General features: G+C 41.7%; 1 protein-coding gene across 1 annotated transcript; it reads right to left on the bottom strand.

Annotated features, from left to right (window-relative positions):
* Positions 1-368: 368 nt before the first annotated feature.
* Positions 369-9,639, bottom strand: GJB7 (gap junction protein beta 7). Its single transcript, XM_040238835.1, has 2 exons — positions 9,488-9,639; positions 369-2,424 (listed from the first exon to the last, which is right to left on the bottom strand). The coding sequence occupies exon 2, from the start codon at positions 2,398-2,400 to the stop codon at positions 1,594-1,596; it is 807 nt and encodes a 268-aa protein (XP_040094769.1). The 5' UTR covers positions 2,401-2,424; positions 9,488-9,639; the 3' UTR covers positions 369-1,593.
* Between the last annotated feature and the right edge of the window lie 16,167 nt (positions 9,640-25,806).

The following is a 25,806-nucleotide window of genomic DNA, read 5'->3' as shown; positions in this document are numbered from 1 at the left end:
GCGGACCACAAAGTTCACATCCTCTCTGCTCTCCAAGACAAGTCTTTAAGACAGATTACAACTGTTGTTGGTGGCGTGGTCTGTGGGCTACATAATGACACAACCTTTGTTAACACGTGAATTGTAACGAGACATTTTAGGTTAAAGGAGGGAAGGCCATGGAAGACATGACATAATCAGTTTTTGTTAAAATTACATTTTTATGCACTGACTTTTCGTTTAAAAAAATTCCAGCGGAGAAGAATGATTTCTGAGCTAACTTTACCAGGCAGGGTTGCAAATCCTATTCTAAAATTGTCAGAACAAATTTTATTTCACAGAATAATCATGCCCAGTGAGGCCAAGTAATGATATCAATGACAGCCAAGGAACACCACAAAGTCATTTCATTTTTATTCTGGAGAAATGCACATGTGTTAGCATATTAAATCCAAAAAAGTAGGAAAGTAAAAGCAATAGTTTTCAAGTAATAATAAACATCTTTTTTTTTAACGTTTTTTTTGCACTAACGTAACAGCATAGTACACTGTTACTATCTATCCTAGAGGGAGATGTACCAGCAAATTGTAGGCAAACCATGACCCTTGTGAATTCCTGCTTGTAGAAAGGTCCAACAGTATGGAAATTTACAAAATCGTTGAGTGTTCTATGGTTTAAGATAAGTGTTCAGAAATTATCAGGTGGGTATATTTTTTTCCTGGATTCTGCTCCCCATCCACGTGGGACCTACCTCCCTCGTGACTACAGTGCCCCTTGCAGATGTCTGCTAGTTCAGGCTCAAGTGGACTGTCGCCCCAGGAATATTTGTATTTAAGTTGCCTGGCATGCATGCTCAGTCGTGTCCAACTCTTTGCAACCCTATGGACTGTAGCCTGCCAGGCTCCTCTGTCCATGGGATTCTCCAGGCAAGAATACTGGAGTGGGTTGCCATTTCCTTCTCCAGGGGGTCTTCCCCACCCAGGGATCGAACCCAGGTTTCCTGCATTGGCAGGCGGATTCTTTTATCATCAGAGCCACCTGGGAAGTTGGAGATCAATAAATGATGGTTTTCTTCCCTTTCGCCTAGTCCACTTCTATCCAGAGACACCTATACTGCAAAGTGTCCTGGACTGACCTTCTCACTGAATGTACTCCTGTGTGCCCCTGGCTCAGCTGCTACTCCACCCTCATCACGGTCTTTCTCCACAGAGACTGAGCAGGGCTGAGTGAGGGGAGCCTTGGCTGCAACTTGAGAAAGATCACCAGCGCCTCCATGGTTGCTTGGAGGCCGTCACATTTGTCAGAAGTGTCACTTTCTATGTTTTCCAGTGGATAGATCTAAGTGCTTAGAAGACAGTTGTTGGATTTCTTCAAACTAATTTGCAGTTAACTATTGCAAAGAGTCGGACACGACTGAGCAACTGAACTGAACTGATTCAAACACAACTCATGTAGCCTCATGAAGCCTACAACCAAACAATGAGACCTCTCTAGTATATACAACTGAGCGTGAAAAATTTTTAAGAATTCCTCCCAAATGACATTAAAGTTGACACGCTTTGTTTTCCAAGGAAGCCTAGGTCTTGCTTAAGGAAGATGCAGGTTTTGCTTTGTTTAAGCCTCTTGTGTGTCACAGAGTAACTTTGTTTCACCTCCCTGGGCTATGCTTGTGGGCAAGTCTGAAGAGTGCTTATGGAGCAGGGGAGGGGCCCCTATCTCAGCACATGTAACATACCTGAGGTTGTGGCATTCACACATGGAAGACTTGAGTCTTTTAGAGTATTTTTGGAGGCAGCACTTAATAAAACACTTGAGGACCAAAAAGCTCAGTTCAGTGACATTCAGTACAATGCACAGGCATGAAGTCACGACGAGGAAGAGGATGAAAATCGTTTTCTCTGTGGGTTTGGAGACAAAGCAGTCCACAGTATTGGGGCAGGGCTTCAGATCACACTTCACGAGGTAGGGTACACGAAAGCCATCATATAGCTTGTAAAATAAAACCAGGAAGCCAATTTCAAAACCGGTTTTAACCACGAGGCTAATAAGGTAAGTGTACCACAGGCCCCCACCCACGGTGCCTGGGCTGACATAGAGTTTCTTCCTGTGCCTTTTCTCTCTACCCTCGCGATAGGCTACATGTAGAACCACCAGCAGTGAAGGCGTGGAGACCATGATTAGTTGTAAGGCCCAAAATCTGACCTGGGAGATGGGGAAGAAGTAGTCAAAACACACATTCTCACAACCGGGCTGTCTAACATTGCACTCAAACTCTTTCTGCTCTTCCTTCCATACGTGTTCTGCTGCCACCAGGTAGACCAGCAAACGGAAGATGAACACGACAGCCAGCCAGATCCGCCCAATCCCCGTGGAGTATTTATTTACTCCGCTCAAGAGGTCTCTGAGGAACATCCAACTCATGGCTGAGGTTCCAAAGACAAGATTCTGCAAAAGAAAACAATTACCTCATGATTCATTTATCTCTATTCCATTGATCGTTTCTGCTACCTTACCTGTCAGTTATGGAATTGACATTTTACATTATTACAACCTTGGATATTGAGGGCTCTCTAAGAATCCCATAGGATATACTCACTTTCATACAAGGAGATGACATAGCTGGTCTACAGAACATGAATGATCCTATGCCCAGTTTGATTTGGAATTTGGTCACCCAGACTACCCCATCTCCAAATAAATTCGTCTAATTTATGGCTTCTCTCTCAGGGTGGTTGGGCTCTATGGCTGAGCTGGAAAGAATTAGATGTGACCTGCTAGGTGACCTGAGTACCTTCAGATAACCTTCACATGCCATCTTCTCTCTCTCTTTTTATAATGTTCTTTTATTTTTTTTAATTGAAGTACAGTAGATTTGGGCTGCCCTGGTGGCTCAGACAGTAAAGAATCTGCCTGCAATGCAGGAGACCTGGGTTCGATCCCTGGGTTGGGAAGATTCCCTGGAGGGGACATGGCGATCCACTCCAGTATTCTTGCCTGGAGAATCCCCATGAACAGAGGCACCTGGTGGGCTACAGTCCATGGGGTGGCAAAGACACAACTGAGTGACTAAGCACAGCACACACAGTAGATTTAAAACATTGCCTTGGTTTCAGGTATATGGCAAAGTGATTCAGTTATGTGTTTTTTTCAGGTTATTTTCCATTATATATTATTACAAGATACTGAGTAGAGTTCCCTGTGCTATGCAGTCAATCCTCGTTACTCAGGTGTTTTACCTATAGCTATGTGTATCTGTTGGAGACGGAAACGGCAACCCACTCCAGTGTTCTTGCCTGGAGAATCCTAGGGACGGGGAAGGCTGGTGGGCTGCCGTCTGGGGGGTTGCACAGAGTCGGACACGACTGAAGCTATCTGTTAACCCCCGACTCCTAATGTATCCCTCCCCTCGTAGTGCGCTGTCTGTGCTGCTCAATTCTCTTGCTACCCTCTCCACCTCTTCTGTTCTCCTCCCTGAAAAGCCAATGGGAAGCTGTCATCTTGGTGACATGGTCTTGCACTCTCTGCTTCCATTTTGTTTTAGAAGTGAACTCTGTGGTCTGGGCCCTGATTTGTGTGTTGGGCCCAATTGTGCTCAGCACTCTATTTAGCAGTCTTCTGCGTTAGTCTCTCGCAGTCACCCTGGAAAGGCGGGGTTTTGTCTGTGGTGGTGGCGGTAGTGTTTTTTCAGATGAGAAAGCAGACTCTGAAAAATACATTCATCTGCCAAGCTCACAAAACAGGAGGCAGAGCAGGGTTCAAATCCAGTTTCCATTACTGTAAGACGGAGTTCCTCAACACGGTCACCACTGACATTGGGGGCTGGGTAATTCTTTGTTCCAGCAGCTGTCCTTTGCATGTAGACTGTTTAGCAGCACCCTTGGCCTCTACCAGCTATATCAGTAGCATCACCTCCCACCCCATTTGCGATGACCAAAAATGTCTCCAAACATTTCCAAGTGTACACTAGGGACAGAAAAATCTCTCCAGCTGAAAGCCATTACTCTTGGGACTTCCCTGGCAGTCCAGTGGTTAAGACTCAGTGCTTCCACTGTCAAGGGCATGGGCTCAATCCCTGATTGAAGAACTAAGATCCTGCATGTCACACGGTGCACCAAAAAAAAAAAAAAACACACACACACACCAAAAAACGATTGGTCTTAACTGTCTACCACAATCAAAATATATGGACTGGAGCTCCAGGTCTGTTACCAAGATACTGTGTTATTTCTCAGGTGAAAATCTTGCCACTTCAGGTTCTATCTCCAATTACAAAGATGAATTACTTGCTTTCTCTATAGACTCAGCTAAAGGAGTATCATGGAAATGATGATGTAAGGGAAACCAGGGGGTTAAGAAAATAGGAATGTTGTGGCAACAACATCACACACATGGCCTCTTCCAGAGGGAACAATATGTATCGAGCCCTTGTCCTAGAGCCCTGAGGAGATGTATGAAAGTAAAGAGGTGTTTTCAGAAAAAACAAAGGCACAGGTACACAATGCCCTATTCAGTAGGGAATAAAATACTTCAATGTCCTTGGCTTCAGAACACAAACAAAATTGCATTAAATAAAAAGGATTCTCAGATCCACCTGAAAGGTTAACATCTCCATGAATTATTAAAACAAAGCCTCAGAGATTAAAAAGAGGAAAGGGGGATATTATGTTTCCTATGACATGTGTCACTGAGCATTTGTCCATGTTACTCAGGAGAATGTTTATGTAATGTTGCAAAATATTTAAAAAGTAGCCTATTGGACATTTTGGGGAAGGGATAAAGGTTAAGAGATTATCTTCCTGTTTTTCCAAAAGAAAAGTAGTAAGAAAGTGACCAGTATTTAAATAGGATCAGAAGACTGATGCCATCAAAAGTGCCAGGATTATGAGTTTCATCTGACTAATGTCCATCCTATTTTGAATCTCTCTGCTGGTAGAAAGGCAAGTTTTCTCAGGAGGGAGGGGTGTTCTAACATCCACTTTAAACAGGGGTGCTTTTGCACTGTGGGAAAGAGCCTGGGCACAGTGTTGGACCCCTTGGGTTTAAGTCCAGGTTCATCTCTGATGCTGACAGTACTTCCCTCATGGGGCTGAAAACAGAGACTGACGCACGTTAAGTACTCAGTAAGCATTATCATCATTTTTATTTTTGCCATTTTATTGATGTCAAAGTGAAGTCTTTCCAATTGCAAGATAAATGCATTTTTTCCCCTCTAGCTCTGTTCCTATAATTGTGAGTAATAGGAATCTCCCAATAGCCCTTTTGAGCATTTGAAACTGTGAAGTCATCAGCTCAACATTTTAATCTCTTAATAATGTAGATCACCTCCTTAATTTTAAAAAGGGTCTTTAATTTATCCCTTTTCTTAAATCACTAAGTATTGCTCCCAATTTTTGAAGAGTTTCCACTTATGATTTCTAATGTACAAATTACCCTGTAACTTTCTCCTTTCCCTTAAGAAGCAGCAGTTTACTGCACAGGAATTTAGTTTGGAAAACTCCAATATTTTTAAAAAGTAAAATGTTCAGTATTCTAATATAAGGAATAATTTTGAAAATTATAAATTTCCCTAAAACATTTGATCTCAATTAAAAGTGAGAGTGGGAAGAAGGTGTGAGAACAATCAGATATTCACATGTGAAAGAATAAAGTTGTATCACTTCCTCACACCATTAAAAAAATTAACTCAAAATGGGTTGAGGGCCTAAATATAAGAGCTAAAATCGTGCGTACATGTGTGTTAAGTTGCTTCAGTTGTGTCCAACTCTTTGTGACCCTATGGACTGTAGGTAGCCCCCCAGGCTCCTCTGTCCATGGGATTCTCCAGGCAAGAATACTGGAGTGGGTTGCTGAAACCATAAAACTCAAAATCCTCCACCAGCTATTCTAAGCTTCTATGAACTGATTCATCCAGACAAAAGGATTAACCTTGTTTTACTTTTTTTTTTTTAATCTTTAATATGTCAATAGGATTTCCAGTATCACCAAACCATTTTAGACTTTTGTTCCTTCCCTCCTCACACAATGGACTTACTGAAAGAGTGCTTTCTATTTTTAACAATACATTGAGGTCACTGAGTAAAAATTTCCAGTTGCTAGCTGTTTCAGCTAAGTACCATAAAGAAGGTTCCACCATATCAACCCTCTAGAGTTAGGAAAACTACCACAAGACCTAGAGCTTTGGTGGGTCATTAACTTCCAACTATAGTCTTTATTTCTTGTGATGAAATGATGTGCCTTTACTTGCCTAATCCCTTCCTGATGTGTATCAGCATTATTCAATGTCTTCTAATTTAGTCATTTTTAATATGTCTATAAACATTGAATTTTTAAAAATCTTATTTATTCCATTACTGTAGTACCTGACTGATTAAAAAAAAAAAAACTAATTTCTTACAAAATCCTAAATCTGTCTTTTTAAAAAAATAAGAAAATGAGAAGAGATTTTAAAAAAAGAAAAATTAATGGAATCACAACCCTCCGTAAAACATGACACCCTGGATTGAGAGTATAGCCAGGATAAATTAAGTAACTCAGAATTTGGAGACAAATACCTCCTTTGAGTGTGAAATGAGTAAAAAACATTGTGGAAAAGGATTAGCTCTTTAAAAGAAGAAACTCACACCAAAAAGATCGTCTGTCCTGTATTCCTGGGATAAGCTGGAAAGTACTAGAATGTTGGTAGATAACAAGGAGTAGGAGTATGCAGGACTTCAAACATCAAGGTAAGAATTGGGAATTTCATAGCAACTAGAGGGTACCTGAGTAAAGTGGGAAGTAAAGGAAGAAACGGAAGACAGTCAATCGTGTGGTCCTGTGACTGGCATCATGATACAGCTGCAAAGATTCACAAGGGAGTAGAGCTCTGTGTGAAAGATGGGTGAACAGAAATGACCTAAAATGACATATACCTACCTGCTCAGTGTCTGTCTACACGGCTCTCTACATGGAACACTGAAGTGTGTGGACACTACTCTCCTGCAACCGAGGATACTGGATTTTCTGAGACAACCCCCACTGCAAACATGCTGAGCTGTTGTCAGAGCTACTGAGAACATGTGCAAGTCTTAGGTTCAAAAAATGAGTCCCATTAACCACCTGGCAGAGCAAGGAGGGCTAATGCATCTGGCATCTCTACATCCTGGAGTAAACGTCCCTCACAATCATTTGCATCTCACTACTCCAAGTGACCTTCTGAGTAATCGTGTCCCTGCCAAGTCTCCTTAAGCTGTCCAAAGAAGTTTTCCCGAGATTAGATAAAAGAGTTCCAGTCCTTGGAGAGGCACTTTATAAATCAGGCTTCCCAGGGCTTGGTTAATGTGGATGAGTGTCTTAAAGATGACTCCGCTTGGGGTGAACTAACTACACACCTGAATTTCTGAACATCTGGCCTGAGTACCAGCCTTCCCGTCCTTCTCTTATTGCAGGATGAGCCTTTGCCATGCCAGCAACTTCCCACACAGGAGGCTTCTTGTGTGGTTCAGGCATCAGCAAGCCAAGTGCCCTCTCAGGGCTCCAGATGGCACTGTTCAAGAAACCCTGGCACTGCTGGAAGCCAGGGACCTGCTCTGTCATTACCAAGGACAACATCATCAGCCTCCGTGCCCAGCTGCTTTCCCTTCTCAGTAATAACACCTTGGATATTATTATCCTTGGATAGGGCTTGACTATTTCCAGAACATCTCACAGCATCTTGTCTGTCCCCCGCCCCATCCTCTGTAGCTGGCAGTGTACAGTAGGACCCTCAGTGCAGTGATAAAGAAACTGAAACACAGAGAGGGAAGAGGCTTGTCTACGACTCCCAACAATCAGGTGGAAATCCAGCAGCAGAAATTAGATCTGCAGCTGGTTTCTGTCCTACTTTGCACACAAATCATTTAACCCCTAAAGAAAAGCATCCTCTCAAGGGCCTCTTTTTCACCTCTGAGGCCCATAGGACCTGACATGTGTGAACTCGCTAACCTCTTGTTCGAATATAAAGCATTTTCATTTTTAGAGATGCCTGCTTGGAAAAATCCCCCAGAGATTTTCTCAGCTCAAGATCTGTGGCCTCTGAAGTCTTGTTGTTAGATTCACAAGGGTGTGTAAGAAGTGTATGAATGTGTGTGCTTTTGGTCTAGGATCTTTAAACAGACAGAAGCAACGCTGGACAACCAGCTCATAACACAGGCTGCCCCAGGATTTCAGCACTCATATTTACCAGTGTTTGGCAGACTGCAAAGCCTTCTGGCCAAATCCAGTACACCACTTGTTTTGTATATAAAGTTTTGGGAGACAGTCATGCCTATTCATTTACTATTGTTGTTGGACGCTTTCATGCCAAAACAGCACGCTTGAGTAATTGCAACCGAGATATAACAGCTCTCAAAGCCTAAAATATTAATTCTCAGGCCTTTTGCAGCAAATGTTTGTTGACCTCGATATTTAAAGTGTGTTTTAAAGCATCTTGGAAAAAAATTGCAGAACTTTAATCATCTAAGCTTGTGAGCAACAGTGCAGGATGGGTTGTGCTCAATGGAAGGCCACAGGAAGCCGCAGGGAGGGCAGCAGGAACAAAGTGCTGGTCGCTGGAATGGGGACCAGCAGTGGGAGAAGCTGCCAGGAGTAACCTGCTGTTAAGCAGCCTCATTGCAAGGACTGGGCAGTCAGAATCTCATTCTCTCAATGAGTAGCACTTTCATTTCAGGCAAAATGATGTCTTTGTCCACTAAACTTTAATTAACTTTAATTTACTGTATTGGTTTTGTGATGTTTGATTTTCCTTTGGTAAATATAGCCTCATGAAACTCATAGGTCCAGGAACTTCCCTGGTGGTCCAGTGGCTAAGATTCTGTGCTCCCAGGGCAGCAGGGCTGGTTTCAATCCCTGGTCAGAGAACTAAGACCTGGTGTGGCCATATAAATATATATATTTTAAAGTTGTAAATCTAAAGATTAGCCTGTAGGTGTAAAATTTTATTTTTTGTACCTATCGATCATAGTATACTAAAAATGTGTCAATAGTGAGGGTCTGCGAGCAGCACTGAGGCGAACTGAACCCACCCAGGCTGACACATGTCTGTACACAGCACTTGTCTGCTATTTCACCTTCCTATATGAATAAAAGTGTTGACACTTTCAGAGGATCCCCTCATAGGAGCAGTGCAAAGGTTGTCCTCAGGCCACATAGAAAAGGCCACTGAAAGGTCCTGGGCTGTGCCTCTGTGCCCCCATTACCCCACTTACATCAGCCAATGTCCCATTTTCCAGCCAGGCTTCTGCCCTGGCCAGAGCCTCCCAAAACCCTTGTCACCTCCACATTCCAAATGGGCAACTTTACTAAGAAGCAGCTCATCCAGAAGGGGCACCTGTGATGCAACACAAAACTGCAAAGCAATTTGTCTAGGTTTGTAATACAGTAATTAGGATTCCTTCCTAAAGGGAAAGAGGGAATGACTACTCAATTACAATAAGTAGCTTACCTTCCCATTAAATAAACAAACCTTACCATAGGAGAAATAAGCTTACCTTACCTCTTGACACAGATGTGAAGATTAAGAAGAAATCCGGTCTGTTGCTCATTCAATTTAAAAACCATGAGTTGATTATATTATTTCCCTGAGAGGGAATGGTGTTTTAAGCTGAAGAAAATGGAGTCTAGTGGTTTCCAAGGTAGTGTAAGCTGAACAGGTGTAACCTGATCATTTGTTTTGGCTCATAACTTTGATGAGAATTCTTGTGTCTCTGCTGTTTACAGTAAACGTTAAAAGAGAATTGAAACTGAAAAACAAATTCAAAGCTGTTCACGTACACACAGTTTATTGAACTTGCCTTTTTAAAAAAAAACCTTGTCATCATCTACACAAAGAAGCTGGGACAATAGGAGAGGGTGTTTCATCTCTTCAGATGATTTCCCAAGGTTATTTATCAGAAGACATTGACAGGGGAAAGAAACTAGGCAAAAGAATAAGTCAATCTATCTTTAATGAGTTTATTTTAACTTCACATCATGGGTTCTAATCTTAGAAATCCAGAAAGTTAAAAGGCATAGTAAAAATCACTTTTCTAAACCCAGGGAGCATTGATAATAGACATTTTCTATGTATATAAATAGAGAGAGAAAGTACTTTATCTTTTTATGGAGACATTTCTAGGCATGAGTTCAGCTAAAATTAAAGACGTGCAGAAGTGAAAATGAAATCCCACTCTCTTGGAATAAGAATAGTTTAGAAACAGAATTTTCACAGTTAGAAATGATATTAGATGTCATGAAATTGAATGCCGTCATTTTAGAGACGAGAAAAACAGAACCACAGTAAGCAGCTTGCCGCAGGTCCCAGAGCCAGGGTATAAAGTGTAGAGAAGAGCTAAGCAGGAAACCCAAGTCCTAGACTTCCGCACTATGATAGCCACTTCTACAGACCATGTGGATTTCAGTTCTCTCTTAACTGCTCTTAACATGCGTGACCTGTAAAATTATTCCCTATGTTCACATATTTAACCCAAAATTAGAAGTGCAGTTTACTTTGAAAAAGCATTGATTTACACTATGAATTGTATTACTGGATAAACCTTTTCCATACCTAATGAAGCAAATCTTGTTTGATTTGGTTTTGTTTTTACAGAGAGATCCCAGGATCCCACAATAGTGACCCAGAGGTTTGTGTGTGCTCAGCTGCTTCAGTCGTGTGCGACTGTTTGCGACCTCCAGTCTCTTCTGTCCGTGGTTACTATCATGACAAGACCCCAAAGCTTGTTTCCGGATTTGATCATTCCTTTTAGCTTCCACTCTTTTGTTTATAATGAGCACTTATCAAACTTCCCCCTTGGCCTTAAAACATACCTGTTGTACTAAGACACCTGCTGTGGTGTGTCGTTAGGGTAACCTTCAGGGTGGCCTTGCTGAAAGCTCCAGCACTAATGATTTGAAGATCCTAGCCTTCAGATGTTAGCACTAACCCAGACAAAGGTAGCATTTGATGATCTAGTGTGGCAGAGGTGTAATTTTCTAGGCAAAGGTCCCTGTCCTCAGGGGTCATGTAATATAAGCTAGGGGAGGCAGAAATTGCTGGGGCAGGGGCCATCAGGAGAGACTGTATAGAAGAAATATGGGTTTGCTCTGCTGAACCTGACACTTTCTTAATCACGCTCATGTTTTTGCCAAAGAGATTTAATTCTCCCACCCTCCTTTTTTTGTTGTTGTTGTTGAAAAACACACATAACAAGAACTGAAAAAGGAATGGCATGTTGTAGGGAAAATAACATTTTAGAGTTAGAAATTTAAGGGTGGGGAGAGGTAAGAGAAGAGCCAGAGCTGGAAAGAGAATGGAATGAATGCTGTTTGCCTTGTTCTCTGTTTTCTCTTCAGTGTGAAAATGTGGCCCTGCAGGACGTCAGCAGGTGCAGAGCCCAGAACAGAATAAGCCAGAGCCGTCGAGTATCCAGTGTGTCCCCCTGGATGAACTGCACGGGGGTCGGGGCTGCAGGAAGACCTGCTTGGGTATCACTGTGTTAAGAAAGAGCACAGAGGTGTGTTGAATGCAGATCTGTATGACAACCAAGGTATAAGTGTTAACATCACAGCTGGTGGTGGTGATGCAGGTCTAAGCTCTCCTGTGTGTCAGGAACCCTCATGCAGAGTGCTGTGCTCTGAACTCAACCTTGATTGTTTCCCAGCATAGTGTCTCTTCCAAGAGAGGTCAAGAGTCCTTTCTGCTCATTTTACACACAACTGGAGCACTGAGTATTTTTCTGGCCTCAGTAAGACCTTCGATGAACTCAAGTAGGTCTTGAAGACAGTGACCAGAGTGGAGAGGGTGTCTCTAAACAAGTCTTAAAAAGATGGATTGAAGGTGTTTATTTAGCCTAGAGAGGCAAAGTTCAAAGGAGTTACTTATCAGAATTTGTGCCAATTCTCTATTAAGATTTTTTTTTTTTTTTTTTTGCAGAGGTAGAAATCCCACAGACCTAAGTTCAGATATACAAAGGTTGGAATTCCAGACCTGTTTTTCAAACTTTATGAACTTACTCAAGGTGCTTGAATTCTCTGAGCCTCAGTTTCTGTGCTTGCAAAATGGGAAAGGCATTCCCTTCTTTGGTTTTCTTATAGTGCTTAAATAAAATAATAACTCCTCAATAAATAGTAGCTGTTGTTATCTTTGTCCACTGAAAGCAATGCTGACTTTAGAGTTGTAAGATTTCCTGTCAAGAAAAAGGGGACCAGCTGATTCACGCTTTTGTACAGCAGAAACCAACACAGCATTGTAAAGCAATCATACTTCAATTAAAAAATAAATGTAAGAAATGGGACCAGAAATAGAGAAATATGCAGAGACCTGAAAAGTAAAAAATTACATTTTGCCCTGGGCACCAAACCATACATAGGGAGAGCATGCCTTCACATCTCAGGACAGTTGCTCTCCAGTACAATCTGTGAACACAAGGTACTTACATGAAAAAGTACCTGTCTCTTTCTTTCCCCCCCCTTTTTTAAAAAAATGTTTATTGGAATATAGTTGATTTAGTGTTGTGTTACTTTCTGCTGTGCAGCAAAGTGAATCACTTATATATACATATATCCACTCTTTTTTAGATTCTTTTCCCATATGATCATAACAGAATAATGAGTTCCTTGTGCTATACAGTAGATCCTTATTAGTTGTCTATATTATTTGGAAAACTCAGCACTGGCCACAGGACTAGAAAAGGTCAGTTTTCATTCCAATCCCAAAGAAAGGCAATGCCAAAGAATGCTCAAACTATTGCACAATTGCACTCATCTCACAAGCTAGTAAAGTAATGCTCAAAATTTTATATATAATAATGTATATATGTTAATTGCAATCTTCCAATTTATCCCTGTCCCCGTCCCTCCTGGTAACCATAAAATTATTTTCTATGTCTGAATTCTGTTTCTGTTTTGTAAATAAGCTCATTTGTGAAAGAGGAGAGTGAAAAAGTTGGCTTAAAGCTCAACATTCAGAAAACTGAGATCATGGCATCTGGTCCCATCACTTCATGGGAAATAGATGGGGAAACAGTGGAAACACTGTCAGACTTTATTTTTGGGGGCTCCAAAATCACTGCAGATGGTGACTGCAGCCATGAAATTAAAAGGCACTTACTCCTTGGAAGGAAAGTTATGACCAACCTAGATATTAAAAAGCAGAGACATTACTTTGCCAACAAAGGTCCGTCTAGTCAAGGCTATGGTTTTTCCAGTAGTCATATATGGATATGAGAGTTGAACTGTGAAGAAAACTAAGCACCGAAGAACTGATGCTTTTGAACTGTGGTGTTGGAGAAAACTCTTGAGAGTCCCTTGGACTGCAAGGAGATCCAACCAGTCCATTCTAAAGGAGATCAGCCCCGGGTGTTCTTTGGAAGGAATGATGCTAAAGCTGAAACTCCAGTACTTTGGCCACCTCATGCAAAGAGTTGACTCATTGGAAAAGACTCTGATGCTGGAGGGCTTGGGGGCAGGAGGAAAAGGGGATGACAGAGGATGAGATGGCTGGATGGCATCACGGACTCGATGGACGTGAGTTTGAGTGAACTCCGGGAGTTGGTGATGGACAGGGAGGCCTGGCGTGCTGCAATTCATGGGGTCGCAAAGAGTCAGACATGACTGAGTGACTGAACTGAACTGAACTGTACCATTTTTTTAGATTTCACGTGTAGGTGATATCATGCGATATTTGTCCTTCTCTGACTTACTTCACACAGTATGATAATCTCTAGGTCCATCCATGTTGCTGCAAATGGCATTATTTCATTCTTTTTTATTGTATATGTGTACCACATCTTCTTTATCCATTCCTCTGTCAATGGACACTTGGGTTGCTTTCATATCCTGGCTATAGCAAGTAGTGCTTCAATGAATACTGGGGTGCCATGTACTTTTTCAAATTACGATTTTTCTCCAGGTATATGCGCAGGAGTGGGATTGCTGGATCATATGGTAGCTCTACTTCTAGTTTCTTTTGGTAGGGAATATACTATTTTATTAACATTTAAATTTCACTAACAATGAATTCAAGTATCTGCTAGCCATGTGCTCAGATTTTTGAAATAAAGCTAAAATGGATGTACAGCTTTAAGGATGCAATGTATTTAACAGTGCACAATGTACCCAACAATTAGACAATCTATACACTTAGGAGCAAAAGTTTAGGGACAAACCCTGAAATTGGAGGAAAAACATGCCACTCAGGACTGAACAGAAGTCCTTGGTTGCTGACAGAATCTCCCCTTGACTTCCGACTTGATACAAACTGAGGGAGTCTGTGTACAAAAACTCACTGAATTCAGACCAAACAGTAACAGAATAGATGAGCCAGAGCCAGTCTGGACTGTGGGGGCCAGCCTGAAGCGAGAAGGGTTAGCTGGAGGCTGGAAACATTGCAGCTGAAATGCAGGATCTGTGGATTTAGAGCAGCCATCTTCTAAGAATCACTGATTTCCAAACAAGTTCACAAGATGCTTTTCCCAAACAGGTTATTTTCAGTTTTTTAAGGAACCTCCATACTGTTCTCCATTGTGGCCACACCAATTTACATTGCTACCAACAGTGTAAGAGGATTCTTTTTTCTCCACACCTTCTCCAGCTTTTATTGTTTGCAGATGTTTTGATGATGGTCATTCTGCCTGGTGGGAGGTGATACTTCATTGTAGTTTTGATCTGCATTTCTCTAACAATTAGTGGTGCTGAGCATCTTTTCATGTGTTTGTTGACCATCTGCATGTCTTCTTTGGAGAAATGTCTACTTAGATCTCCTGCCCATGTTTCGATTGTATTTTTTGTTTGTTTGTTGTTGAGCTGCGTGAGCTGTTTGTATATTTGGGAGATTTACCCCTTGTCCATCTCTTGGCAAATATTTTCTTCCATTCTATACGTTGTTTTTTTCATTTTGTTTATGGTTTCCCTTGCTGGACAAAAGCTTTTGGGTTTAATTAGGTGCCATTTGTTCATTTTTTTCTATTTTTATTACTTTAAGAGGTGGGCCAAAAAAGATATTCCTGCAATTTATGTCAGAGAGTGTTCTGCCTATGTTTTCCTCTAAGAATTCTATAGTATGTGGCCTTACATTTAGGTCTTTAATCCATTCTGAGTTTGTTTTTGTGTATGGTGTTAGGGAGTGTTCTAATTTCATTCTTTTTTTTTTTCTCCTGAGATTTTCTCAGGGGGAAAAGGGGTACATGTGAATATACACGTGGGTAAACTCTGAGACAAAGTTGCCTCTAATTTCATTCTTATAATGTAAACTGTTAGTTCCCCATTCAGGGATTGAACCCGTCACCGTGGAGGCACAGTCTTAACGACTGGACTACCAGGGAAGTCCCTACTTGTCTCTTTCTAACATGCAATCCTCAGTTATATCAGGAGCTCATGGAAGATTTTTAGCATTTAGAATGACTCCAGGAACACAATAAATATTTCTCATTTATTTATTTATTGGAGCATAATTGATTTACAATATTGCATTAGTTTCAGGCATACAGCATGATGATTCAGTTATACATACATTTTTTCCAGATTCTTTTCCCTTTTAGGTTATTACAGAATATCAAGTATAGTTCCCTGTGCTATACAGTAGATCCTTGTTGCTTATCTATTTTATATAATAGTATTCGTAGTATTAGGGCTTCCCTGGTGGCTCAGACGATAAAGCGTCTGCCTATAATGCGGGAGACCCAGGGTTCAATCCCTGAGTCGGGAAGTTCCTCTGGAAAAGAAAATGGCAACCCATTCCAGTACTCTTGCCTGGAAAATCCCATGGACCGAGGAGCCTGGCGAGCTATAGTCCATGGAGTCACAAAAAGTCGGACACAACTGAGCAACTTCACTTTCACTCTCATTCATAGCTCAGTTGGTAAAGAATCTGCTGGCAGTGCAGGAGACCTGGGTTTGATTCCTGGGTCGGGAAGATCCCCTGGAGAAGGAAATGGCAACCCACTCCAGTGTTCTTGCCTGGAGAATCCCATGGACAGAGGAGCCTGGCAGGCAACAATCTATGCGGTTGCAAGAGTCAGACACGACTTAGCGACTAAAGAGAGAGAGAGATGTGTATGTTAATCCCATACTCCTAATTTATCCCTCCCCTTCCTAGATATTTCTCCGTAATGGTTGTTGAGAGCAGTATAGTGCTTCCTAGGTTTCAGGTTCTGGTAAGAATGAGCCAAAGGGCTTTGTATCCTGAGCTGCTGCCTCTTATTCTAGTGCCACTGGTGATTCATTCAACTTCTGACTGATGTAGGAGAGGACTGAGGAAAAATGCCTCATGGATACAGAATATCTGGGGAGTTGGAAAGGTCACATTTCTATATCTAAAGTGAATTTTCAGCAGTTTTCAAATGAAAATATGAGCATCATTTCCTGATTGTGTTAGTTGCTCAGTAATGTCCGACTCTCTGTGACCCTACAGACTAGCCCACCAGGCTCCTCTATCCATGGGATTCTCCAGGCAAAAATAGTGGAGTGGGTAGCCATGCCCTCCTTCAGGGGGTCTTCCTGACACAGGAGTCAAACCTGAGTCTTCTGCATTTCAGGCAGATTCTTTACCATCTTAGCCACCAGGGAAGCCCTTTGCTGATTGTAACTCCTCCTAAATCAGCCCTTTCTGGATCCAGTGGCACAACGGGCTTGCCCCACACCAGGCAGTCATCAGCAGAGACCCAGCTCAGAAACCACATCTCCCCCCCTGGTCACTGAAAGCACTCACATTTTCAATATTTGCACTTAGAGCATCAGGTATTTTCTAAGCATTTTCCATAGCCAGGAGATATTGCTTTCCTGTTTGAGATACTGTTTTTCCTAAATAAAAGGAAGTCACAGGCACCAGGCTTTCAAAATTTTCTGGGTTTGAGTGGGCTCTAAGTTAATCAATGCACATGCCTCTAGCTCTGGTTGAGTTTCCTTTATAATACATATTGGCTGTGTTGGGTCTTCGCTGCAGCAGGTAGGATCTTCAGTCTTCACTGTGGCATGCTGTATCTAGTTCCCTGACCAGGGATCAAACCCAGGCCCCCTGTATTAGGAGGCAGGAGTCTTAGCCACTGGACCACCAGGGAAGTCCCTCTACTTGATTTTTCTAGTTGTCAAGTGTATGGTTAGAAGGCCCTATTTTACATGCCTCTACTTAAGAAAACAAGCATGCAGTATCAGAAAACATTTAGATCCACCTGGATATGTTCAAAGTATACATAGTATAACAGATATTACACTTGTATGCCAAATAAACCTAGGTTTTCATTTCTCTCCCTTTATTATTTGAATTTTCTTTAAGAAAAACAGTAATATGAATGGCTTTGTGTATATGTAAATGTTAATGCAGATATTGGAGAACAAACTACAGATTTATATCTTCTCCACCAATTTGTGTCAAATGGTTCCTAATTTAATCCTTGCATGCCTCCCCATCCTTCCAAAAAATAATACTATTTTGATAGTTAGATTCTAAATGGGAGACACAAGTACAGGCAACAAAATCCCACTGTGTATAGAAAAGTCTATAGAAATCTGTAAATGTGCCCTGGAGATTAATAATATGAAATATAAATAGATACATACACGAGTAAGTACTCCCCACTCCAGGGTGGCTGGAATACTCACTGACTATAACTTCATTATGTGCTCAGGAGTCAGCTCCATTATCCAGCAACAATGTGCAGGTATTGGATAACAGTGTCTGACCTGTAATGTGCATTTGATAAAAGTTAAATTTACAGTTAAAAAGGTGACTAATGAGTCATAGTTGAAACAATTTGAGATTCTCATATGAAAGGAGATCTCAATAGGTTAAAAGTAGGAGCTACTGGTTATTTCAATGCAATCGATGGGCAAACATATTAATACATATATAACTATAGAAGATGAAATAATTGGGTCAAATACTTCCTCCAGTGCCTACACTAAACTTTAAAAAATCAAAACAAAACCACATCCAGATTAAAATTTATCTCAGACTTTTGTGTGTGTGTGATTTTAATGAGAGGCACACATTTGAAATTCCATTCAGGGCTTAGAGCCCGTGGCTTGGCCACTCCATGTGTTGTCAAAACATTTCAGCAGATGGTGTTTTGTAAAGTAAACACGGACATAAAACAGCTATGCGCTCCTCTAAGTTTTGATGCCTAACTATGCTTACCTTTTGCTCCCTGTAGTATAATTTGTTGTTATTCAATCACTAAGTCATGTTGGATTCTTTGTGACTCCATGGACTCCAGCATGCCAGGCTTCCCTGTCCTTCACTGTCTCCTGGAATTTGCTCAAACTCATGTCCATGGAATCAGTGATACCATCCAACCACTTCATCTTCTGTTGCCCCCTTCTCCTCTTGCCCTTAATCTTTCCCAGCTTCAGGGTCTTTTCCAGTGAGTCTGCTCTTCACATCATGTGGCCAAAGTATTGGAGTTTCAGCTTCAGCATCAGTCCTTCCTATGAATATTCAGGGTTGATTTCCTTTAGGATTGACTGGTTTGACCTCCTTGCTGTCCAAGGGACTCTCAAGAGTCTTCTCCAGTACCACAGCTCAAAAGCATCAGTTTTTCGGTGCTCAGCCTTCTTTATGGTGCAACTCTCCACACAGTTAATTTTACACGCAGCCTGCATAGGGGTATACACAGAATTAACACTATGGCACCCAGAGTCAGAGCTTCATAGGAATCTCAGAGACTGTTTAGCATCTTTAGCCTATTGGAAAGGCTGAGAAGGAAACCCAGCATATGTAATGACCTGTGTCAGGCACTGTAGAGATAGGAGAAGGCTTTGCCAAGAGTACCACTTCACACCCACCAGAATGACTGAAATTGAAAAGATATTGGTGGGAGTGTGCAACACTGAAACTCTCATACACTGCTGGTGAAGTATAAATTGGTGCAATTGCTTTGGAAACTATTAAATGTAGTAAAATTGAACATACACCCACTGATGAATCAGCAGTTCTAATGCCAAGTGTGTATATATGTGCATCAAAATACACTAATGTTCATAACAGTCTCAAACCGAAAATACCCAAAAGTCCATCAGCATAAGAATGGGTACATGAACTGTGACATATTCATATTCGTAAGACTACCAGGAAAAACTGTTAATCAAGCAAAGCTTACTTACAGAGTCTTTGTAATGAGGGAATTAGGGAAGAGTCTTTTTAGGGTTTGGAATTCTGGGCTCACAAGATTAATGACAGGTCTTTCAAGGTAGGGAACTGGTTAGGATTGGGTCAAATTCATACCATATTTTAGGAGTGGTCATAGCAAAGTGACATTCTGCAGGTGAGTTTTCTAGAAATAAAACCATTGTCTTGGTAAGTGAGTTGTTTACCTAGACAGGAAAACTGTTCGCTTATTAATTGGTTAGCAAAAAATTTCCTGATATAAATAGTAATGTAATTTATTGATCTGCTATTGTATCTTCCTTGTTATATTGACACTGGGTGGTCTCAGCAGTCAGTCCCATTAGTTAAGTTCATGTTGAGGCAGGAAATCTCACTTCTCAGGACAATGCAATACTGTGTAGCAATGGAAATAAATAACAGACTAAGTGCATGAATATGAACGAATTTTAAAACATAAAAGTTAAAAAAATTAATACATGGTGATAAAAATCAAAATACCAGTTACCAGAGAAGGGGCTGGATAGTGACTGAGAGGAGGTGTGATTCGGTTCTGAGATGCCCTTATGGGATATTCTGAGATATCCTAGCTCCTAACTCAAGTGCTGGTCACTTGAGTGTGTACACTTGGTAAGAATCCATCAAGCTGTTCACTTAGGATTAGTATACTTTCTTTTAATTAAACAAGAAGATTATTTTTAAAATAGAGGCAAATAAAGGAAAAGTCTAAATTCTAGCACCATATGTGTGCGCTCAGTCACTCAGTCATGTCCGACTCTGCGACCCCATGACTCTAGCCCACCAGGTTCCTCTGTCCTTGGGATTTCCCAGGCTGGAGTACTGGAGTGGGTTGCCATTTCCTTCTCCAGTGGACTTTCTCAACCCAGAGATCAGACCCATGTCTCCTGCATTGGCAGGTGGATTCTTTACCACTGAGCCACCTGGGAAGAAAGAATAGAAGTGAGTAAAAGAAAGATCTAAATTCTATCACCAGTTTATATTAAATGATTGCTATAGAAAATAAGTATACCAACAATATTAAAGAAAATCTGAACAAAAGGAAATAATTCCTCATAATTACACAATCCTGTTACTCTGTTTGCCTTGATTCACATGCCTTCTGTTATTCTGTGCTTGTGTCACTTGGCTTTATTCCATCAGGCATCCAGGCGCTAATGGCAGAGCACTCTTTCTCTGCCTGCCCACTCAATTATATTGATCAAAGCTCTGCATCCTTTCTGCAAACAAACAAACACTGTACAATATGATGTTCATGATGATCTGTTAGACTCTGGGACCTCTCTCTAAATGTTGACACTCTTGGTTGCTTGGAGTGAGTGGTAGAGTCTGATTGATCTAGAACAGAAATTGGATCATTTGTAGAGATGTGGGTGGACCTAGAGAATGTCAGACAGAGTGAAGTTAGTAAGAAAAACCCCAAATATGGTATACTAACGCATATATGTGGAATCTAGAAAAACAGTGTAGATGATCGTATTTACAAAGCAGAAACAGAGACACAGAAGTCAAGAATAAATATATGGCTACCAAGCAGGGAAAGGGGTATGTGGAATGAACTGGAAGATTGGGATTGGCATATATACATTATTGATACTATGTATAAAATAGATAACTAATGAGAACATGCTGTATAGATTAGGGAACTCTACTTAATGTACTGTGGAGCCCTGAATGAGAAGAAAGTCCAAAATGAAGGGGATCTTCCCAGGTGGCTCAGAGTGGTAAAGAACCCGCCTGCAGATGCAGGAGATGCGGGAGACACAGGTTCGATCCCTGGGTTGGGAAGATCTCCTGGAAAAGGAAATGGCAACCCACTCTAGTATTCTTGCCTGGAAAATCCCATAGACAGAGGAGACTTCGGGCTACAGTCCATAGGGTCGAAACTGAGCATACATGGCTGATTCACTGTGCTGTATAACCGAAACTAACACAACATTGTAAAGCAACTATTCTCCAGTAAAAATTAATTTAAAACAAATAAAAAACAGAAATACAGCGAGCCTCTGGGTCAGTTTAGAAAACCTCTACTCCTGTTCACACGGAAGCTGGCCTCTTGCTTTGACTTTTCACTGTGGATTTTAACAACATTAATGCTGTCATTAATCCAGAAAAGCACTTAGCTTGTCACCAGGTTACCTAACTTCAGCACAGTCACAGCTTTCCTGTGGATAAAAACACTTACCGTAATCCACAAATAACCTGCCCTGTGTCTCATCTGCTGTATAACAACTTCCACATGACTTGAGGAAAAGCTCCAAGTGTTTTCAAACTAAAGAAAGAACAGGAGAAAAGAGAGAGAGTCAAAGAAAATAGAAGAAAAGGAAATCTTTCTTATTCGAACTTAAAGAGACTTTTCTTATTTGTTTAAGCAAGGTCATGACATTCTTTTAGGGCCATTGCAATAAAGGTCTTTATTGTATTTTATGCATTGAAGTAACTCAATTACTTGCTTTATGCCCTAAAAGGATAGAGTTAAAAATAATTAGAATAGAGTTTCTAATCTTCCTAAAAGCTCTGTTTATTTATTTAAATTGAAGTATAGTTGATTTGCAATGTTGTGTTAATTCAGGTGTACAGCAAAATGATTCCATTATACACGCTGCTGCTGCTGCTGCTAAGTCGCTTCAGTCGTGTCTGACTTAGCGACCCCATGGACTGTAGCCTACCAGGCTCCTCCATCCACGGGATTCTCCAGGCAAGAGTGCTGGAGTGGGGTGCCATTGCCTTCTCCCTCCGTTATACATACATACATATATATATATGCATACACACATTTATATATTTATCCAGATTCTTTTCCCTTACAGGTTGTTATAAAATATTGATTATAGTTCCCTATGCTATGCAGTAAAAATCTCTGTTTTGGTTTTGAAGCTTAGGAAGCATCTTCTCAAGATAAATGTCATTGCCCCCAAATTATCCCACTCACTTGATCGTATTTGCACTGATCCCAATCCATGCAGACCTAAGATCAACACCAACTGTATTTAAATCTCCACCATCTGATTTGCTGGAGGCTTCATCCAGTCAGACATATAAATCTCCAGAGGAATTTCTTAAGATGAGTTAAAATATGACACATCCCTCTCCCCAGGGTAGAAACTATATTATAAAAACCAGTTATGTCTTACATGGTGGATGAAGAAGGAAAGTGACTCACCACGAATGTCTGTGGTTCCCAAGGTGAGGTCTAAAGGAGGAGGAACAGCAGCATCTGGGAACTTACCGTGGAATTTCTCAGGCCCTACCCCAAACCTCCTTTCTGAGACACTGGTAACTGAAGCAGATTCGATCCCTGGGTTGGGAGTATCCCCTAGAGGAGGAAATGGCAACCCACCCTGATATTCTTGCCCAGGAAATCCCATGGACAGAGGAGCCTGCCGGGACACAGTTCATGGGGTGGCAAAAAGTTGGACACGACTGAGTGACTGAGCACACAGTCAGAGCTAGTGTTTTAACAAGCCCTCTGAGCGAGTCTGATGCTTGCTCGGATTGCAAACCCTTGATGTGGGAAAATGCTGAGGGTATGTGGATATCAGACCAACTGACAAGACTTCAGAAACACTAAGCATCTTGTGAGCTCATTTGTTAGGCTCTGCAACCTCTCTAAATGTTTGTAAATTTTTAAATATACTGCATTTTATAACTACATTAAATTTGCTTATTTCAAAGATATGTACAGGAAATAGTAGTTTCTAGTACAACCCAAATATCCCCAAGCTTTTCAAGCATCTAGATAAAAATAAGGTCTCATGAACATTGATACTGGTGTTTCACTGGCATATTTGTCCTACCTGTAAATCTCAGGGTCTCCCCACCCAAGGGTGTGGCTAGTTAAATAGGCAGGTTGCAAAGCCTTGCATGAGCCCCTTTCTACCTCAGGAGGCTCCCACTATTTTGGAAATTGGGTTTGGGCAAGGGTGGAAGAGTAAGAAGGGTGGGCTTGGGGATTTGTTTGTGTTTTTACCAATGATGGGAGCAGATTGATATAGGAATGAAACATCTGTGCCTCAGTTGAGAGGTTCTGCAGCGTTGGTTGCTATTGGAGGTAGTCACAGAATTGATGTCCAACAATAATCAGTATCAAGGCTGCAAAGAACAAAGAGCTTTTTGAGGGGTCTTAAAAATTACAGTTTGGGAGACAGATTCAGATAAAACCAAATGAAAGACTCTTCTGGGGAAGAGAGTCAGACACTTATAAAAGCAAAAGCCATAAGATTGTTCAATAATTATGACTGACTTTGGTGCAAGGAAGGGAATTTTTAAATCATTAATAGTTAGTTAGTTTTGGCTGTGCTGGGTCTTCATTGCTGGGGGGGCTCCCCTCTCGTTGCTCTGAGTGGGGGCTGCTCTCTGGCTGTGGTGCCCAGGCTCCTCACTGTGGTAGCTTCTTGCTGGGGAGCATGGGCTCTAGAGCATGCGGGTTTCAGTAGCTGTGGCACATGGGCTTAGTAGTTGCAGCTCCCAGGCTCTAGAGCACAGGCTCAGTAGTTGTGGCACAGAGGTCAGTTGCTTTGCAGCATGTAGCATCTTCCCAGACCAGGGATCAGATCTGTGTCTCCTGCACTGGCAGGTGAATTCTTTACCACTGAGCCACCAGGCCAGTCCAAGAAAGGAAACATTTGTCCTTAAGGGATAGGCTGTCACTAGTTATTTTAGGGAAATCCAATAAGTATCTTGAGTTTCTGGAGCACTGGGCAGATTCTCTGGACACCTGCTTTAGATGGTAAGTGATCAAAAGTCAGGTTCCATCCAGGCTGAGACGTGCATCAAGTCACACTTTCTCGATGGCCTCCTGGCTCCATTTGAGAGCATTCTCTCAGCAATACCAACTCCATTTTTATTCTGCTTTCAAAACTATGGGCCTCCTGGCCCATCCTAACAGCTCTACCCTCTTCCACTAGGCCCCCTTTCACAATATCTCACTTGCACCCCATTCTGGGAAAGTGTTCCTCATGGTCCAGTGGCACAGTACAATGGGTTGGTTGGCTAGTCTTCATCATGGAACCTCCTCCTCACCATCTTCCTAGTCCACTTACATCCCTTCAGTGAGTATTTCTGGAACTCTTCATGTCTGGAAATACACCTATGAACAAAATATAGAGCCTTCATGCAGCTTCCTTGAAGAAGCTCCATGGAGCTTTCATGGTGTACTCACTGTCATGGCAATCCTAGAGCAGGTTAGAAAAGAATTTCCAGACACAGAGCATTTCAGAAGGGAGTGAGTTTATTAAGAGTAAACAGCAGAGGTAATGTGGGTGCTGCAAACACAGCAGGCCGACTTCCTGACAGAACCGAAAGCCAACACTTCATGGGTTGGTAGGCAATTTTTATAGCCTCAAGACAGAGAAATTTCCTGCTGGAGGTTGGCATCAGGTGATTGGTTAGAGTGCTATAGGGTGAGCACTGAGGTGGGCCTTTTGCCTAATATGGAGTCAGGAAGCTTGCTGGTGATGATCGGGGGCCTTTTGACAACAGTTACAAAAGGGCTTATTCAGTTCTGGAGATGACCGTGTTTCTGGGCTCCCCTTCTGTAGCCTTCATGCCAGGTCTTGCACCTGTAGCCTTGGAATAGGACTCCACATTCATGTCTTCATGGAGCTTACGTGAAGAAGAATGGAGAAGAAAGACAATAACGAAGTAAACTGTATAGTGGCAGGTAGTGACACTGTTTTTTTCAAGTCTCTCGGGAGTCACATGTGTGTTCAGCACCAGGTCCACCCAGTTCTTTCACCCTGGCCTTCCTCTCACCATAAGAAGAACACATCCCCTCACCACCATGTGAGGGCGTGGCTGTGGCACCCCTTGGTGGGAAAGTTCTGTTCTGCGGTCCCTGCCGGCTGCTGCTTCTCAGGAGTTCTGTGTAATCTGGCCTAGAAAGCAGGTCTACTGGTAAGGCGGAAATCTGCTGGTTTTGTCTTCCTAGTACCTCTACCGGAGAAGGCAATGGCAACCCACTCCAGTGTTCCTGCCTGAAGAATCCCAGGGATGGGAGCCTGGTGGGCTGCCGTCTATGGGGTCGCACAGAGTCGGACACGACTGACGTGACTTAGCAGCAGCAGCAGCAGCAGTACCTCTGCCCCATCCTAAATCTCGGAGGTATGATGATATGACCTTGACCCAGGCTGGGCCAGCCATGGTATCCCTTCCTCCTGTCCACAGCAATTTGTCCTGAAAAATGGTACATGACCCAAAAGTCATGAAAGCCAGTCAGAACTCTTTTATGAGATTTGATATATAGATGATTAGAAAAACTCCCTTTCCACTTGGATGAACCTTAACGTGATGAACCCTACTCCAAGACACGGAGTAAGTGTGTTTAAGAAGCACATATAGAGAAATGAGACATGAAAGCCCTGTCGGCATATATGGATGTACCATGTCTCATTGTTCCCCAAACAAGTCCCCTCCCTGTACCGAATTACATGAGGCAATACAGATCCTTTCACTCTTGAGATACTTTCAGTTATTTGCAGCTGAAAATAAAAATTGTATGCTGAACCCACATTAATTATATCAACTACTTTGACTTGGACTGATGCTAAGGAAAAGAAGCCAGCATTTATTTTATAAAAATTATAGCAGCAATAAAACAAACCCTGCCTTTGACAAAACACCATATTAACATCATAGTAATAAGTTAATATAATTTTATTACACCTTGTAAATTAACTATTAATTCTTGCCTGAAAAAAAATGCACCAGCACATATGAGATTC

Source organism: Oryx dammah, unplaced genomic scaffold (genome assembly GCF_014754425.2).
Source record: "Oryx dammah isolate SB20612 unplaced genomic scaffold, SCBI_Odam_1.1 HiC_scaffold_4, whole genome shotgun sequence".
In the NCBI taxonomy this organism is placed as follows: domain Eukaryota; kingdom Metazoa; phylum Chordata; class Mammalia; order Artiodactyla; family Bovidae; genus Oryx; species Oryx dammah.
Note: the sequence above shows the minus strand (reverse complement) of the source record. Positions and strands in the feature narration are given on the sequence as shown.